The following is an 18,764-nucleotide window of genomic DNA, read 5'->3' on the forward strand; positions in this document are numbered from 1 at the left end:
AAAATACAAAAGCGCTGCGCATATTTGGATATGTATGCATGTGTACTGTGTGGGCACGTACGTTGGCAGAACTTTTTGCACAGAGATTATGTACACTCGGCGGTTCCAGTTGGTTCAATGCTCTATGTTTCAGACATACATTATTGCTAAGTCTTTTGGGATTAGAAAAGGGTTCATGGAATTTCCGCTCCAATAATTGCTATTTACAGTATAGCGCGGATTTATTGTTGGGATTTAAGTAGCCGTTAATAAACGCCCAGAGAAGCGTAGGTAATTATTTATGTTTTTAAAACTTCAGTGTTTATTAAAAAAGTTAAATATTCTAACTGGTGTTTTTGATTATATCTTACAGATAATGGTTGTATTATAAATAGTTAATTTAGTTTGTTTGTTACGGTTTCACGATTAAGGCTTACCTACTCTTTATAGATGCAATTTGTATAAGATTAAGAAAAACATGGTGACGATTATTAGTCTATTTAACTGAAACAGGTGGTGTAACCGCATGAAACAGCTTATTGAATCTTAATTGAATATCCGATTTTTGTATGCTTACTATTTAAAGATAAAATACTCAAATAAAATGTCTCATTCAAAAAGTAATTTAATAGTAACAATATTATTTTCTATGCTGGTCCAAACTCAATCAATTCACAATGTCCATCATGAAAGTAGCCCCATTTCGCTGAAATAAATATTACAATAAGTTATCTTTTAATAGTTATCTGTCTAAGTATATCTTAGACACCAATGACTGTGTTTCGGATGGCACGTTAAACTGTAGGTCCCGGCTGTCATTGAACATCCTTGGCAGTCGTTACGGGTAGTCAGAAGCCAGTAAGTCTGACACCAGTCTAACCAAGGGGTATCGGGTTGCCCGGGTAACTGGGTTGAGGCGGTCAGATAGGCAGTCGCTTCTTGTAAAGCACTGGTACTCAGCTGAATCCGGTTAGACTGGAAGCCGACCCCAACATAGTTTGGGAAAAAGGCTCGGAGGATGAAATATTACAATAAGTTATGATTACAAAAGGCTTATAGCTAGTAAGGGTGCGTCTACACGATGCATAAAGCTGGAGTAAGTTACCACGCACAAGTGACAAGTGACAAAAGCCCGCGGGTGGGTATTTTGCTTTGGTATGTACATGCGCAAGGCTCTAGATCCGTGTGTGTCACGATGTACGTCAACATACACAAGATACTTGCACCGTGTAGACGCACCCTTAAGGTGAAGGAAAAAATCATGGGGAAACCTGAATCGCCAATCCGCCAGCAAGCGTGGTAATCAACTCATCTTTACTTGTAATAAAAAGGTTAAAATGTTTTTGTTTGATTTGTTCCCTAAATTCTCCAAAACTACAGAACCAAATTGAGAAATTCTCTCACTTTTGGGAAGCTACACTATTCCCAAGTGGTATAGACTATTTCTAATAAATATATACGAAAAGTAGTTCCCATGGGACATGAGTAAAACTGCGGGAAACAGTAAGTTCCTAATATCCCTCTTCCTGTTGTTAATAATGTAGTTCTTATCTCTTATGAAACGACGACTGGCCTCTAATCACCAGATAATCTTAATTGGCAATCCTGAGCGTTAATGAAACTTAGTTGCTTATTTATTACATAAGCAGGTTAATCTTTTGGGGCAGTCCCCAATCCTGTGGTATTAGTATACTTGCTGTTTGCTTATTAAGGTAATAATTTTGTGCGTTTAAAATCTACCAACAGTATTAATGAGAAAGTTGGTCTGTATATCTCCGGCTCTCACGCTAAAACTATAGAACTAATTTAAATAAAGAAGGCAGGTAGTCTATACACCCTAAGAAAGGTCAAAGGTTACTTTTTATCCAGATGCGGAACGTAGTATTCTCGGAACGTGGGTGAGACCAACAGTGGAAGCTGGTTCTTCATACTCATACTATCAACTATCCTCTTTCAACGTACATATTTGAAATTCTTTACCGACATTCAACATTATTCACAAACTTCATTTATAAATTGTTCAGAAAAACTGTACTACAGAATTCGAAGATCGAATGATCGTTAAACATTCAAACAATTTGCACTGGAAATCCTACCCTACATCTGAACTAATAAAGAACATTTTCCAACTAACTGTTTCGAAGTTTCTAACTACAGAACATCTGAACTACATCGATCTGCACTTTAGTAATTATATGCATTGCGACGTCTAACTTCGACATACCTTATAGAAATGAAGATGGATTGAATAGGAAAGTTAGGGAAGTTTGTGGTTGAATAAGTCCAATCTTACAATTTTGGTCACCATTTAGACTATGACATAATTCACTAGCAGTACTACTATTTATCCTTGTAGCTAAATTCAGATGGATTTCTGCTTCTTATTCATTGAGCTGCAGGCATAATCATCTAATAAGTTCTAAAGTCAAAGTTTTATCAAATCCTCCTGACAGCCTCTGATGTGGAGTTGGAACAACGATTGCTGCGACTGCGAGCAGTATTTGGGGACCCTGGCTTTATGTGCTGTTCCAGGCTGTAATGTGGGTGTGGCACAACCAACTTAATAATAGACTTCAGTCTGCTTTTGTGAAAGATTAGAAACCCCGGGTAACTAGGTTGAGGAGGTCAGATAGGCAGTCGCTTCTTGTAAAGCACTGGTACTCAGCTGAATTCGGTCAGACTGAAAGCCGACCCCAATATAGTTTGGAAAAAGGCTCGGAGGAGCTCTATGCAAAATGGCTGTTTTCAGAGCAGCAAAGTTATCTGACAAGAATGTATTATGTGTTGTTAATACACCTTTGGGATATCAATGGTTATCCCAAACTAACGACAATGGCCCACCTGTGTTGTCCAATACAATTTACACAAGCGATTCCCTACCCCCCCACAATTGATTGAGTCAAAGCGATTGTTAGTACTTCGTTAAGTAGTCCACTAGTTTCCGAAGCTCAGTGTGTGGTTTGTACAAACGTACAAACACTGTCACAGCGGTGGGCAGTGATTGGATACCAGAATCAAGTTAACAAAATCAATGAAGACAGATTTTTTGTAGTTGAAGAATATTGGTCAAAAAAGGCTATTATATTTACAGGAGTACCAGCTAATATCTGCGGTTTTACAAGCGTCCCTAGAGAACAACTATTCGCATATGGATAAAAGTGCCCAAACCTTATGCTGATAAAAGTATCACCAATAGAGCTGCTATGGTTCATCAAAATCCATTTTCATCAATAGTTTTAACGTGAAAAAGATCATAGATCCTTACTTTAAACTTTCGCATTAATGAATAGGAAGATTACACACTACACACAACACTCGTATATAACTACGTATGCCAATTACTGTGTTATTGATTTATTTCTTTCTCATAGATTGACTACGGCCTCATTACTCTACTGGTACCTATATCCGGATACGTTGGAAGGTCAGTAAACAAGAAAGTTATGAAAAAGTTATTACAATTCATATTCTTGCAGTTTTCATATACCATCTCACAAAATGACTCGAAAGATTTCTTTACGCCTGACGCTCTGTCAAGCGCACATACTCCGTCTTTATCTCTGAAAATAAATGTTTTTGAAGTCACAGAAAAACGCATCAGTCTATTTTATGGTCTTTAGATCCAAGTTTTATAGATCGTTCCTCTAACTCCTTGGACCATGAAAGATGCAGCATGGGCAGGCCCCCCCACTAGATGGACTCTCTCTCTGGTCATGTCGGATTGCCGCCCTATCGGGCTATGAGAGTGAAGGAATAGTGAGTACACCTGTAATACCTGTATTAATATATTCTGCGCAGCTGGCTAATCTCCTTACATACAAGCGCCGTAGCCGATAATCGGCTTGCAGGTCATCATCATCATCATCAGATAGGCTGACGATCTGGCCAAGGTCACCGGGGAGTAATGAATGCGGGTTGCTGAAGATCGAGTAAAGTGGCGAACCTCTTGAGGACACATTTGTCCAGCAGTGGACGCCTTTTTACTGAGACGGTGATGACGACATTTCACCTTTTTAGGAGATTTTCTTCCATTGTAATCATGTCTGATAGTTTCTTATATACAATTATTGTAGTAATAAAACTTTTACTAAGTATATTTAAGACACCAATTACTGTGTTTTTTATTGGCATATTCGGTTGCCGGGTAACTGGGTTGAGGAGGTCAGATAGGGAGTTGCTCCTTGTGGCACACTGGTACTCAGCTGCATCCGGTTAGACTGGAAGCCGACCCCAACATAGTTGGGAAAAGGCTCGGGAACTGATGACTAGAATATCTTACCGTAGTCTAGCGGAACCCCTACATAAACTGTATGAGTTCATACAATCTTCGAACTGCAGGTCATCATCAGTTTTATTTACATATATTTGAATTTGAAGGTCCGGCGGTAGGGTCCTTTCTCCAAGTGCTGTCTTTTCATCGTAATCACTTAGTAGTTCTCCGGATATCAATGTGGAGGCTGGAAAATGGAATTTGGTGAAGCAGCTGTTGTCTGGGTATTTGTTTTTATCTATAGTACTAGGCACATACTTCTATTGTATTGTATTTAAAATATTACGCATACCTAGATGTCTATGATCAAGGGATCTATCTCTATATTTATCATTTCCGCCATTAAAGATTAATGATCTGCCATCAAATATTTTAGTCATAATATTTGCAGATACAACTAAAAAACCAGTTCTACTAAACATTTTCACATTTTTACTATTCAATTCCTTTTCCTAATGAAACTGACTCAATAGTTTTAGTGTTATTAAGTGGCAAATAATCATCTTCAGTATACCTTGTATAATTTTATACTCACCAATCAAAATAATAATTTCAGCAGAAACAAACATGACGTCTTAAAGAAAAAAACAATAAAACCTCATAATACCAACCACTAATACTACTTGAGCAAAAATATCGTTAATCTAAGAGCAATTAGTGAAATTAATTACTCATTAGCTAATGATTTTCATTGAGAAGGATTAGAACTGCAATTTATTGTTCATTAGGGAATCGGAGTTTTAAAGTCTACCATTTTTTAAGCAGTGCCTTTTTTTCTTGATAAGAAACATCATTATCGAGTGATCTGCAGGATTAATCACCTAGCAAACCCTGATGTCAGTTTTTTAAAATCCGCCTATTTAAAACTCAAGGATAAATCGAAATGTTTCTTCAAATAAGTGTTTGTGAAATCGTAACTTGAATTAGTTCCAGACATTTTGAAACATAAATTCTATTACAACAGTCAACATCAAAAATAGTTGACATCTCAATTTCAAAGATAAACTAGACAAAAACAATATTGTTACATGAAATAGATAAGTACCCAATTTTCTAGACAACAGCTGTATTATTCATGTAGAAAAAAAAACAATCGATACATTTTTCTCCAACGAGTTTATTTAATAAAAAATGATCCTTACAACTAACCGAAATAAGGCTTCATATGAAATATTAGTACTCTACGTTTTGGGCTCATAAAAACGTATAGTACAATATTATCACTAACAAGTACATAATACAGTATATCTACAGGTATTTACAAGAGAAACTATTATCTAACAACTTGAAAATTAAAGGAACTTTTTACACCGTTATTAAAATTGACACTAAAGTTCAAATGCTTTGCATCTCAACACTTATGGGTTCGTGCTATTTACAACAGGCCTTTAGTCAGAAAATCTGAGAGCATTGTGATGTCTTCGTGTTGGCGGTGACAGTGTGTTCCAACTGCGCCAGTGCCGTCAACTCTGTGTCCATCTTCCTGCTCTTTATCCTCGTGTTTTTGTTCAGCGGCCTCTTTTTACAGCAACACAGTATCTCCTCAAACTCCTTCCTGAAGTTGTCATTCAACCACCCGTATAGGAGAGGATTTGAGACTGCACTGGACATCCCAAACATATGGCATACCGCGTACGTTATTGTCATCGTCTTCTCCTCCATAAAGGGCTGTGCACTAAAGTCTGCTACCAGATTGAACACGTTCAAAGGCAGCCAACTTATGACGTAAGTAACAGCTATAGCTATGAGAATCGCTGGGGTTTTCCTCGTGGTCCTTCTCCTCCCTCTTAACCTCCTATGTATTTGGACATGCGCAAGTACTACAACTAAAACTGGCAGTAAGTATTGAAAGATTAAACTAAATACAGAGTAGATTGCTCGGCCGTTTTCGATGGGCCAGTCTTCTATGCAGAAGCTTAGAGAGTCCATGCCGATTAGGCCGAGGTAGTGAGTCTTGAGGCTTCTGAAGATGTAGAGAGGTGATGCGAGGGTGAAGGCGGTGACCCAGATGCAGAACATCGTGACGAGGGCACCCATCGTTTGGAGACCAGGTCGAGTTGGATACACGATGAGCTGTGAACAAAACATAAAATGAGTATATAGAACAGATATCTATACTACTATTGTAAAACAGAAGATTTGTTTGAATGACCATATTTTAGAAACTGCAACGATTTGAAAAATTATTTCAGTGTTAGATAGTTCATTTACCCGGGAAAGCTTTTAATTTTTATCTAAGGAGGTAATCGTCTCAACAGGATGCGGGTGAAACCGCAGACAACAGCTAGTAATAAAATCAACCCAAAAAGCTTTCTTGGAAGAGATTTACGCTCAAAACGGTTTGGATATCGAATATTTGAATATATAACTGATATATATATGAAACCATCAAGGCGTAACATTTATGAAAATATGATATTGCTTTGAACGTTACAAAATGCTGGGATTACAGTCGATATGGATTTACTAACAACAGATTTAGTAAATATATATATACCTATTGTAACAATCTATAGTAAATAAAGATATGGAAAGATCAATTGATTCGAAAAATGAGCCTTTCATGTGTGAAGAAAAGATTGTTAGTAAGATCAAAATGTTCTATAGGTACTGACATCTATTCTCATGTTGTGGAGAGTTCGTTTGTTTGCAATTCTATACACCACTGGAGCGATTTGAAATTATTTCAAAGTTAAATATCCCCTATATCGAGAAAGGCTGTAGGCTACTCTTCATCCTACTCTTTACTAGCATCTCATGGGAGCTGCAACACGAACCCCGCGCAGCCCCCATGAGATGCTGGTGAACCCAGTAGAAGCATCATCATCATCTGCCTAACCTTTTCCCAATTATGTTTGGTAAAGCTTCCAGTCTAATCGGACGTCTCTGAGTACCAGTGTTTTACAGTAGAAGTTAGTTATCAAATATTTCTTTAAAATATCAACAGTTTAACATGAAGAATTTCATACACGAGATAATGGAGTATGTTATATTGTATCGCTATCTTTGGAGTGTGGTTCTGAGTTCATTACTACTCTCAAGAGATAAAATTGTTGATAGTGTTCACGAGAAATCAATATAATGTATCTAATGTTAGGATATCTAGACTCAGCTGTGACAGAGGAGTAATAACTGTTATTTAATATTTGGGTGTATTTTCTGTACAAATATTTTTCCTTATATAAAGGTTAGCATCCTAAAAACATTGAAGCTAATAAACCAATTTGAAATATTATTCACTGTTGACAGATCAGAAAGAAAGAAAGAAAAACCATTTATTTACAAAAAAATATGCTATATTTTATGGGGACACATTCTATGGGACACGGGGCTCGGAATGTACATTTTATCTGACGTGGAAGATATAGAAACTTGATATAATTGACAAAAACTAAGCATGACGTTAAATAATTGAAAACCAAAAGCGCCATAGCAATTTTCCCAAACATTTTCCTTTAATTTCTGAACAAACCAACAGAAACAGATCTACAGTACAACTACACTACAGCGCTAAACATACGAATTCTGGAAACTAGTTCAAATTCCAATTTTAGCATCAAACACAAGATTATTTTTGTTACACCTCTAAAGAGGTATAGAACACCCGGATCTAAAATCGGTTGAAATAACGATATAAACGGTTTACGTGAATCGGATTGGATGGGAATAGCTTTATAGGCTCATTATGACGTTACTTGCGTAGAACTAAAGTACGCAATGATTTGTGGATCAAAGTAATATTAGAGTTGTTTGATCAACGTAAGTTTAATGAAGATTTTTTTAGTATAGGTAGTAGAGTTTCTTAGAAAAGTCTAGGGAAATTATCATAATGATGATAAATGTTTTTCAGGACAGGAATCTTTCGAAATTGGACAGGAATCGTCAAAATCTTTAAGACATTTTGCAATGTAATGAATATTATTAAGACATTATGCAATGTAATGAATTTTCAACGAGTACCATGGAATGAAAATTATCAGTAATAAAATGTACCAGCAAGTTTTACTCCTTTAAAATAGTTAGGCATTTTTGTACATATAGATGAAGCGAAAGGTAACTTATAAACCTATATTTTAAAATACTTGAATAGACTTAACGAACCTGATACTCCGCGCCATGCAAGCACGATTCCATAAATTGTATCCATTTTATGTCTTAGAATATAAAATTCTTATGTACGCGAGAAATTCTTTTGTGAGTTTAGAAATAAAATTGTAGGCTATAAAATACTATGCAGTAAAGATGAACTATAAATTGTTCAAAAACATGGATTTATACATACTAAAGAGATTTTCATAAACACATCAAAAAAATGAAAATAATTATATTATCTATCTATAGTTTCCTCATCTGAGATAGAATTTTGACTTTAGCCTCTAAGGTAAAATTTCTATCACAAGTAACCAAATTAAAATATAGGATCTTGAAATCCAATTGGAGAAGTATTAACAAAGAAAAACGAGTTTTGAACCTTCTTTGGGGAGGCGAAAAAAAATAAAACACTAACAGCACAAAAACAAAGAAATCATTATAGCATCACATACCTGATATCTATCCAAAGCAATAGCAGTAATGGAGATAGTGGACACGAATATTGATATCGCTTGTATAGCGCCACAGGCCTTACAAAGGCTCGGCCAGTCTGGCAGAGGCCAATGTTTCGTCAGCAGCTCCATCAACGTTAGGGGTGTACCAACGCAGCAGACCAGGGCATCAGATACAGCCAAGTTGACAATGAACATGTTTCTTGCTGTCCTCATCACTGGTTTGCGAACTACCTGAAAATTTTGAAAGGTATATTAGATTTAAGACTAAAGTATGCCTTAATTAAGAGTTGGAGAAGACAGGGTAGTCGATAGAGGCGCGCAATTCTAAATTGGGATTGCGAGTTATATTCATATATGTAGATGACATAATTGTTGGCTCTGGTTATTTATATTCATATTGGTCAAAAATGGTCAATCTAATCAACAGAGAACATGATTGAAATAAAACCGAATGTCCAAAGTCATGATTGATTATGACATAAATAACATCAGGTAAATACAATATTTCATCTATTCCCATAATCTAAATATTTACACTTTGATCTTTTGAATTTATCTGGAAAATTTTCAACAAAAAATTCGCTATCTCGTATTTCGACAGTACGGATCGAGTCTGGAATTTTTAATAAAATTATCTTGACCGCACAGAATTAATACGAGCTGCTATCAGAAACATTTCGCTCTTATCAGTATTATATTCGTGTTCTGGCAATAGAAAACCATTGATAATGAAACAGGTTGTTGCGGATACGTTGTTATCAACATCACTTACATATGTTGATGTAGTGTAATCCGTATTAATGTTACAACCAATCTGTTTTTGTCAATCAAGCTTTGTACTGATATGTCTTTTTCTATCAGCCGCTTTGGAAACTCCATTAGATACATATTGATATGGTAATATATGTATATTTGAATTGTCTTCGTTATCTCTGTCTGCAAAATATATTCGGGCTTCTAATATCTAGATGTCTTATGTTATCAAGATGTGGAAATAAAAGTGTGTTCGTATCTTTTACATGTTCAACGTACTGAAGTTTATTGGTAGGGCTTATTGAATTACTTATTCAGAAAATTGAGACTTGTTTGCTCTTGAAGTGTTAATATTTATTGTCAATGAAATAACACATTGTGAAGACATTGTTCAATGAAATTCGAAGACGTGTGTATTCCTCGAACTACGTTTACGTGTTTCTGCCTCACGTAGACTCTTCTAGGAAGTAAGTTAAGTTAAACGTGTTAGTTATCTGCCAATGTTTCTAAGCTGTGTTTTATGCAATATTTATTATATATTTCATTGTTATCACCTACTAAAATGAACATTATTATAATAACGTAACTAGCCATTAATGCTTATTATGTAGGTATATGAAGTTAGTATTTGTGACCTACGTCCGTGATAGGCCAGAATCTTTAGGTTCTAATTAAATTAATCAAAAAAGTCTGGAACCTCATTTTGCGCTTAATTTCCTTAAAACTGACATTTTAATTAAGTTTTTCATCATCCATAGGTCTCCTCTTGAAAATTTTATTTAAGGAATTTACAAATTTCAAATAATGATTATTTGTTTATTAATTAAAATCCGTGTCAAATACAAGCCCTTCAATTTGATTGCTTATAATTTTCATAATGAATTTTGGTTTCTTTAATTTTACTCGTTTCATTTTCTATTCAAACATTGAAATCACTCAAAAATTAATTAAACAAGTCTTCTATTATTTTGGCACTTTTCAATCAACTGAGAAATTATAATGAGAATCTGTTTTGACATTAGCCTCCTTCCAGCAGTTTTACCCGCATCCCGTCGGAAAGACTTCGCGCACGAAAGTCAAAAGTAGCCTACTGCCTTTTCTATATGTGAGCTATTTAACACTGAAATATTTTTTTCAATTACATATTCCTCAGATTAGCACGTTCAAACGAACGAACAAGATCTTCGGTTTTATTACTATTTATATGAATTTTAATATCGTCTCTCATATTAAGAATTACTCCTACCTAATATAGGCCTCATTTCCTCACTTATACATATTAAATGGTATTTCACAAATACCCTTAGGCTAAAACTTGAAGCGACGTACCGTTTTCGGATTCATTTTAATTTTGAACGCGATATTTGTTCCGAGACTAGGCACAAATATTTAATATTTGATGTACTACATTGTCTTGTCAAAGGTTATATAATTCTGAAGGCTTAGACAGGGGTGAACCTATAAATAAGCCTATATATCGCAGAATCAATATTTATGGCCACATATAGCCATTTGTTGGTCTATGACAAACCTTTGTATACAAATCAAGCAATACCGAGTGGAATTTACCGAAACCTTTCTAACCGAGAGTAAAACTCACACCTTACGCATTGGTATTTAAAACTAGTTTTTGCCCTCGGTTCCACATGTGTCTTGATGATACTTCTTGTCATACAAGATGACAAGTAGCCTATAGTCTTTTCTGAGGACCAAACATCAAAATCGTTTTTTGTAGTTTTGGCCTATAAACCAGACAGACAGAAAGAGATTTTTCACATTTATAATATTGGTCAAGATTATCGAGTCTGTATACAGTCACAGATTCACTCGAAAGAGTACATGATCTTGTCAACTTTCTTCGGAGAAAAGAGGTTTATACCACGGAATTGCGTGAACTAGACTAACTGGAACTATTCCGTGCAGCACGCGACAATTTACTCTCAGCACAATATTTATATGTCTTGCTTTCCTCTTTTTTATTATAGATGAAATGAAAGTAAAAATTAAGGAGCTTGCTAACAGAAGATCAACTGAATTGCACTTTTCACGGTTTATGGGTAATCATCTAAGCCAGAGGTAGCCAACTAGTCGGTCTCGTCGGGGATAAAAAAAAGGTAGGTAGTACTTTTAATTTGTAGATTTCATCAGTAAACAGTGGACCTGTAGCTTGTTTGTAAATATTGATTACTTTAATGGGATATGGGCAGAATGATAATGATGTAACATTTCTCATTGATTAGTAGTAATTTCGCAATATGTTTTCCGCTTCCATTCTTCCCTGCCACTCGTCATACTGGCATTCACTCCCTTATTATTCATGTCGTTACTTAAATATGTATGCTTTAGTAACTGCCTCGTTGGTCTAACTGGCGCAATCGCGACTACTGTTTCTGTGGCCCCGGGTTCGATTCCCGGGTCTGGCCGAAATCGCTTTATGGGTTTTAGAAACTTTCACGACGCAGCCCGGAGCCTAGAAGTTGGTGATTAATACACCCGTGCATCCGAGAGCACGTTAAGGTAGGTCCCGCACCTGAAATCTCTCCGGTCGTGTCGGATTGCCGTCCCATCGGGCTATGAGAGTGAAGGAATAGTGAGTGCACCTGTGTCTACGCAAATGCTTGTGCACTAAAATACTTCCTGCGCAGTTGGCTGATCTTGTCTTATGAGAACAGCCGCCGTGGCCGATAAATCAGCTAGGAGGGCATCACGATTAAGTCTACTAAACATGGCCACCATATTCCGCCATATTGAAACTGTTCCTTACCTCATCATGTTAAGGCGACGAATGGTCAACAATAATTCCATAACCGGCACGCGCATCTAAGGCGCCAAAAGGGGTCGGAGCGTCTGAGCGGGGCGAGGATAACAATACGCGCGCTAGCTTATAACTAAAAGTCGTAAGCGACAAAATGGTTTTGTAATTTTATTATTTAGAAATGATAATTTGATAAAAATTCCTTCTACAATTTTAAAGAGTATGTATATACTCAACTACTAAAAAAGGTTAAGAGGCTTAAATCGGTCCCGTTTGCCCATAATATGTGAATCTCTGTTTAAAAAGAGGTATGTTTGATATATTTTTCTCTGTTATAAAAGTTACCTAATCATGTTTCTACGTCGAACAAAATAAGGTTTATATCATGAACTTTCAGGTAACCAAGTTGTATTTTAATCCGTTTTGTATTTACTGAGAAAAATTGAGATCCTTGGCGCCAAAAATTCCAATTCGTCCTCTTAAGCCTATCACGAGCATCACTGGTCAGCAAATAAAAGTCAACCATCAGTCTAACGAACGGTTATCGTAACTAGATTTCAGACGTCAGCTAAAATCGCGCTGGTAAAATACTAGAATTGACGCAAAAAGAGGGATGTTATAATATAGTCATTGACCACTATGTGTTTCTGTGGCAACATAACTCATATATTGAGTTTTCTTTTTTTGTATAAAAACATATATTCCAGCGATAGTACTTAGAAAGAGTTTTATCAAAATCAGCTCTATCGCTTTAAACGTGTTAGTAATTTTTTCTTGACTTTTAAATGTGTTTTTTTTTCTTCTATCCTCCGTGATAGTATAGGTTCATTCCATCCTTCTCTTTAAAAGGGTCGTGGTTAAAAACATTTGCCTCTCCCTCAAATAAGAACAGGGCTATTTTTTAAATTACATCATAAGAAAAACAAAGATAGTCAAAACCGACTAATTGGTCACAAGGCTATTTTTCTATTTTTATTACGTGGCCAATTCGATAAGGATATTATTTACTTCTTACATATTCTGTCTATCTCTTGATCGAGTATAAGGATAAATCCGCTTATTTATTGTAACAAGAAAATGGTATAGATAGTTCAACTCAGATTTGCGCGCGGCCCTATGTGTGCGTCGGCTTGTAAATATACAACTTTCATTCGTGTGACAGTGACGTCGTCCGAGCATGACGTGTTCTTATCACTTTTTCTTATGGGTACAGTCGTTTACGAAAATACTAGTTATTCGCGGAGAAATTATTAAGGAGTCAGATAAAGCGTTTCAAAAAATAAAACGACATTCAAAGCTTTTTATTATTATTAAATATAATAATTTATTTTATTATTAAATATATTTTTTCATACGTCTTTTCAAATTGACATTGACAGTATCTAAGAATTGAATACTCCTTAAGTACATATTTTCTAGCTCGGGGTACGTGGACAATAAATAAAAGTGTGGACTAAGAATGTAAAAAGAGGTATAATCTAGTATAATAATGTAAACAAAATGTGTGGGGAATTTTAAAAAGTTATATTGCTTCGCATAATGTCGACCAAAATAACAAAATAATGAAACTCATAAATGAACGTTTAAGTCAAATTGATGAAGGGATGTGGCGTAATACTTGTCGACATGTAGAAAAGAAAAAAGAAGAATACTATAGACATTTTGACATTGGAGTCAGAATTTATAATTCTCCTTGGAGAGTAGCGAATCCGAAAATTCATCATTTGATTTTTCAAATAGCGATTCATAATCATTATAAATAAATAAACATTAAATTACGTAATAACTGTTTTTCTTTAAACCCCCGTATACAACCCCTAAATAACTGTATTGTACCCGACTGTACCTCTTGTCACGCACACAAAGTTACTGTATATGTACAAGGGTTACCCACACATAAGGCCGCGCGCACAACTGAGTTGAACTTACTATATTACAGTATTTGTGTTTATGTCCATGGTTCGTAAATACAGTTGTTTTATTTCCGATAAGAAAATAATATAAATAATTGGACGAATCGAATGAGTTATAATGTGTTAATGGAAAAATTGTCGCTGGGGTAGATAATTATGCTTGATTCATAGATTTTGGATCGGAAACGGTTTTGGCTAAAACTATTAATTGCAAAGCAATTACAAAGGCTATTAGTAAAACTAAAAGCGTCTACACACTGTAGACTAAACTGTCAGTCGATAGTTAGACCGATGCACGGTTGATTGTGCGCACTACCAATCGTCTCCTCACCGATTTACGAGCCCTATAAAACTATAATCCGACTAAAATTTGCACTGGCACTGTGTGGGGCTAAAGGATAAATATGTCTGATGGTTAATTAAAGCATATACCTATGTGTATCCTACAACTAGTTAGAAATGAATTTGATATTAACTATCAGCAAATCATTTCACGTCAAGTCAATAGAATATCATCACTAATTATTTCATATTGGTGTACTTATTTACTGAAATATAACAGACATAACTTCCTCTCTAAAATTAGTTTTGATATTTACTATTAATAAAATTACTTTGCATCTGATAAACGATTCGAAACAGTATGTAGAATTATCTATGATTCAAATAATAAAGATGGCATAGTAGTCATTAATTAATTTAGATGACCTTTTGTGAGGTACAAATCAAGTGCATACAACGCCTTAATAGGCAAAAAGACAAGCAAAAATACAATGGAAATCTAGACACACGGCAGTGTGTCCGCCAAGTTCGAGCAAAAAAAGCGACACACCGGCCGTGGGTTATATTACACGAACCATTTCGGGCCAAATTCGACCCCCCTGTAACTCAAAATCTATTTTATTTACGCATATCAAATTTCTAGTATCTATTGAGACCCCCTCACTTATCTAAAATACAAAATTTCATTAATATACCTATTGTAGGTCTTGAGATATTGACGTCAGAAAATCGCTATTTTTACTATACACTCACTGACTGACTGATTCACTGACTCACTCATCAAAAACCTAGACCACTCCCAATGGTCGTATTGACTTGAAATTTGGCATGGAGGTAGGTCTGTATGTCAAGGTAAAGGGAAAAATCTGAAAATGGCCAAGTGTGAGTCGGTTTCAAAATAATGAAGGTGTTTTATACCCGGTGTAAATTTATACCCTTAAGGAACTAAAACGAACTAAATTTATCTATATTTATATAATATATCTTCGAATGGTTTGTATTTAGTTTAGTTAGAAGTAAAATAGTGTAGTTAGAAGTAAAATAAAAATCTGAAAACGGCCAGGTGTGAATCACTTTCGAAAATAACGAATGTATAACTTTGATCCACGAACATTATATATGATAACATGTCATGTCAGTCAGTTGGTAAATCTAGTCCATTTAGTTAATCTAGTTCATTTCTTTGTAAGAAACATAGTGCATATTAAAAAATCTAAAAGATAGTATAAATGAGACATTCCTTTAACTAACTTCATCATAAGAAAAAAATAAAATAAACAACCTTACAAAAATAAATGAAATCCGACCCAAAACAAAAATGTGAAAGACTGTCAAGTTCGATAATATGGGAATACTTCGCCTATAAAAGAAGTGAGATCTGAATAAGTACCAAGTTCCATACACATACCTCAGTTAAAAATAGTTACTTTTTAATGATGTTACTTGGCAAGTTTTAATAGAAAATTAAATACTTGATACATTGCGTTTAGTAGGTTTATAACAAGGTGTATGAAAACTTTCCAAGTAACATCATTAAAAAGTAACTATTTTTAACTGAGGTATGTGTATGGAACTTGGTACTTATTCAGATCTCACTTCTTTTATAGGCGAAGCATTCCCATATTATCGAACTTGGCAGTCTTTCACATTTTTGTTTTGGGTGGGATTTTATTTACGAAATCTAGCGTTATGCTTTTTAAACTATTTTTTTCTATAAATCTTATTATGTTTCTATAATGTAGAAAGTAAAATTAATGTAGCATTTTTGTACATAAATACAAAATGAGTACTACCTAATAAAATAAATGAAAAACATGTAACAAAAGAAGTAGGCGATAAGATATCTACTCCTCTGTATGCAGCTATTAGTAAAAATGATAGATGCAAAACTAAATTGCAAAAATCAAGAATTACTCACAGGACAACATGGAAAACTCACAGATATAACAACAAGGGCATTGCCCACTGCTCCAATGACTACCAGGATACCATAAAACGTGAGAAGTAACGCTCTTGTCGGATCATCTACTTTTTTGTTCTGCGAAAATTTTTCCAGTAAGATGTTCGGGTCTTGGATGCCTCTGGAAGCTTCGATTAGCCATCTCGCTGAAGCGTTTAAGGTGAGATTTTGGTTGGGCTCCAGCCCCTGTAACAAGAGAAAAATATGTGTTATTTTTAGAGGTCGTTTTGAGTTCTGAGGTATGTTTTGGGAAATTTATATGTAGATGATATTGTTTGGAGTCCATATGCAAAACAGTTTTACAGTTTCAAGTCATACATATTGAAGGACTCTCGATACTTATTTAAATAAAACTTCGAATTTATAAACATAATTAGGTAATATGCCTTTTCTTTGCTGAGACAAATCTCGAACCACTTCAACAAAATAAGTTTAAGTATTTGTTACATTCAGGACATACCAGAAGCAGATGTGTAAACATACTAAAAGCTTACTATAACCCATCAAGTTTTTCACAGATAACACTGACAATGCTATACTTTATTTTTATATATCCTCTATAGCTATTCCCACATGAAGATCGAAGTCACGTCCCACCATAATAATATTATGATATCGCCTTTCGGTGGCAAACAACTTCCAATAATCCCATAGATGTTTTGAATATCGTTTCATAGCCTATCTTCGAATAGGCCTATGGGGACAAAGACGGAAGGTATAGTATTAGGTACAGCAGCCATTTTGAAAGACGATAATATATTTTAAAGACTAGATAACCGTAATAGGTGATATCAGGCTATGGTGTTTTGTCAGGAAATGTTACTGTGGTTTTAATGAGGTCAATAAAGTGATTCAGAGTCCTCTAAAAATATCTGGAGCTATTAATACTGTCATTATGACATCATTTTATAACAGTAGTGGAAATCCGTATCGATGAAACTTTAATTATCTGCCCCATCCAAGAGGAAATATCATGTCGCCATCTCAAAAACACCACATAAATTAACTCATTAAAATAAATCTTATGTAGCCAACGAACTACGCATCTTAATTACATGCCCTACATATCCTAGAAAAAATTACAACTCCACTCAGGAAACTCCAAGGCTCACATTCCTTATTAAAGAAAAAGCAATTAATATACTGCACACCATAATTGAGTATTCCATCCAAGTTTCAAAGAGCTGTTTATTACTTTCTGAGAACTTAGTGTCACTTAAGTAGAAGCAATACGTCTTTAGTTTATATTTAACTTTTACAGCACCCACTACTTGAGCCTTCCAATAGTAATACTTTTGAACTCGATCCTTCGGTTAGTGGATTGGAAAGGATACAAGTTTTATCGCTCCTTCTAGGTTTTATTTATGTAGGTCCTGAGCAAGGTCGAAAAACTCATAAAGTGTAATTTGCTGAATTTTTCTCTACTTACGTCTGTACCAACCAAATATTACAAGGCGAGGAGAGGAATTAGGAGAATAAACAAATATTTTTCAAAGGAAATCAGGGGTCAAACCACTCTTAGATTTTTTTTTTACAGAATTAAGTAAGAAGTAAAGTCCCTAAAGGACTTACCGGCAAACAAATTACTTGGTTCATGACAAAACACTCTTTTTATTCCACTCTAAAAGCCCTTCAGCCGTTAATTTTCAAAATTATTCATTAGTAAAAACGGAACGGTTGAGGAACAAATAAATAATAGTTTAAAAAAACTAAACAACACGCTTTTTATAGAAAAACGAACTAAAAAATAGAGAATAAATTTTAATGAATTTAAATTAAGAAAACAGTGTTAAAAATTTCAATGAATATAAATTAATAATAGTGTGAATACAAAAAAAAATATTTAAATAAAAGCGTGGGGTGCATGGTGTCAATAGTTTTTTTATTGACAGATATGAGTACAGTGATTTTCATTTCGATAATAATATATCTTAAAAAGCACCCCACGTTTTTTTTTAATATTTTTTTTTTTGTATTCACACTATTATTAATTTATATTCATTGAAATTTTTAACACTGTTTTCTTAATTTAAATTCATTAAAATTTATTCTCTATTTTTTAGTTCGTTTTTCTATAAAAAGCGTGTTTTTTAGTTTTTTAAAACTATTATTTATTTTCTACTTTTTAGTTTGTTTTAAAACTATTATTTGTTTTGTAGAATTAAAATTCTCTTTAGTATACAAAAATTTGACAATATTAGAGGAAACGGCTAAAGATAATGATTGGAAACAAAAATTAACATCGAGTCCTGCCTTATCGACTGTAGAGAAAAATTCTAGAAAATTTTAATTAATTTTCTTACCT

At 34.6% G+C, this 18,764-nt stretch overlaps 2 protein-coding genes across 4 annotated transcripts in view; both read right to left on the reverse strand.

The window, feature by feature from the left end:
* Positions 1-626: 626 nt before the first annotated feature.
* On the reverse strand, positions 627-4,818 carry LOC124642119. The gene is made up of 4 exons (XM_047180431.1): positions 4,785-4,818; positions 4,259-4,436; positions 3,439-3,539; positions 627-685 (listed from the first exon to the last, which is right to left on the reverse strand). The coding sequence occupies exons 1-4, from the start codon at positions 4,816-4,818 to the stop codon at positions 627-629; spliced, it is 372 nt and encodes a 123-aa protein (XP_047036387.1).
* A 528-nt stretch (positions 4,819-5,346) lies between these two features.
* Positions 5,347-18,764, reverse strand: part of LOC124641823 (neuropeptide F receptor) — a 101,970-nt gene continuing 88,552 nt past the window's right edge. For 2 of the 3 annotated variants that reach the window (XM_047180056.1, XM_047180054.1), the window contains 3 exons: positions 16,418-16,645; positions 8,794-9,027; positions 5,347-6,322 (listed from right to left, as the gene is read on the reverse strand). In XM_047180056.1, the coding sequence (XP_047036012.1) occupies positions 5,642-6,322; positions 8,794-9,027; positions 16,418-16,645 (1,143 nt within the window). In that variant the 3' untranslated portion in view covers positions 5,347-5,641. The remainder of the gene's footprint in view (positions 6,323-8,793; positions 9,028-16,417; positions 16,646-18,764) is intronic. The other variant, XM_047180055.1, reaches the window with a different exon arrangement.

The sequence above is a fragment of the Helicoverpa zea genome, chromosome 23 (assembly GCF_022581195.2).
Source record: "Helicoverpa zea isolate HzStark_Cry1AcR chromosome 23, ilHelZeax1.1, whole genome shotgun sequence".
In the NCBI taxonomy this organism is placed as follows: Eukaryota; Metazoa; Arthropoda; class Insecta; order Lepidoptera; family Noctuidae; genus Helicoverpa; species Helicoverpa zea.

What these genes read in the sequence shown, in the direction of transcription:
- LOC124642119 (XM_047180431.1), bottom strand. Translation starts at nt 4,818, where the DNA reads ATGTTTGTTTCTGCTGAAATTATTATTTTGATTG. An exon ending in TGAAATTATTATTTTGATTG is followed by an intron (nt 4,437 to 4,784) that starts GTGAGTATAAAA and finishes TCCATTTTCCAG; the next exon opens with CCTCCACATTGATATCCGGA. An exon ending in AGGGGTTCCGCTAGACTACG is followed by an intron (nt 3,540 to 4,258) that starts GTAAGATATTCT and finishes ATTTATTTTCAG; the next exon opens with AGATAAAGACGGAGTATGTG.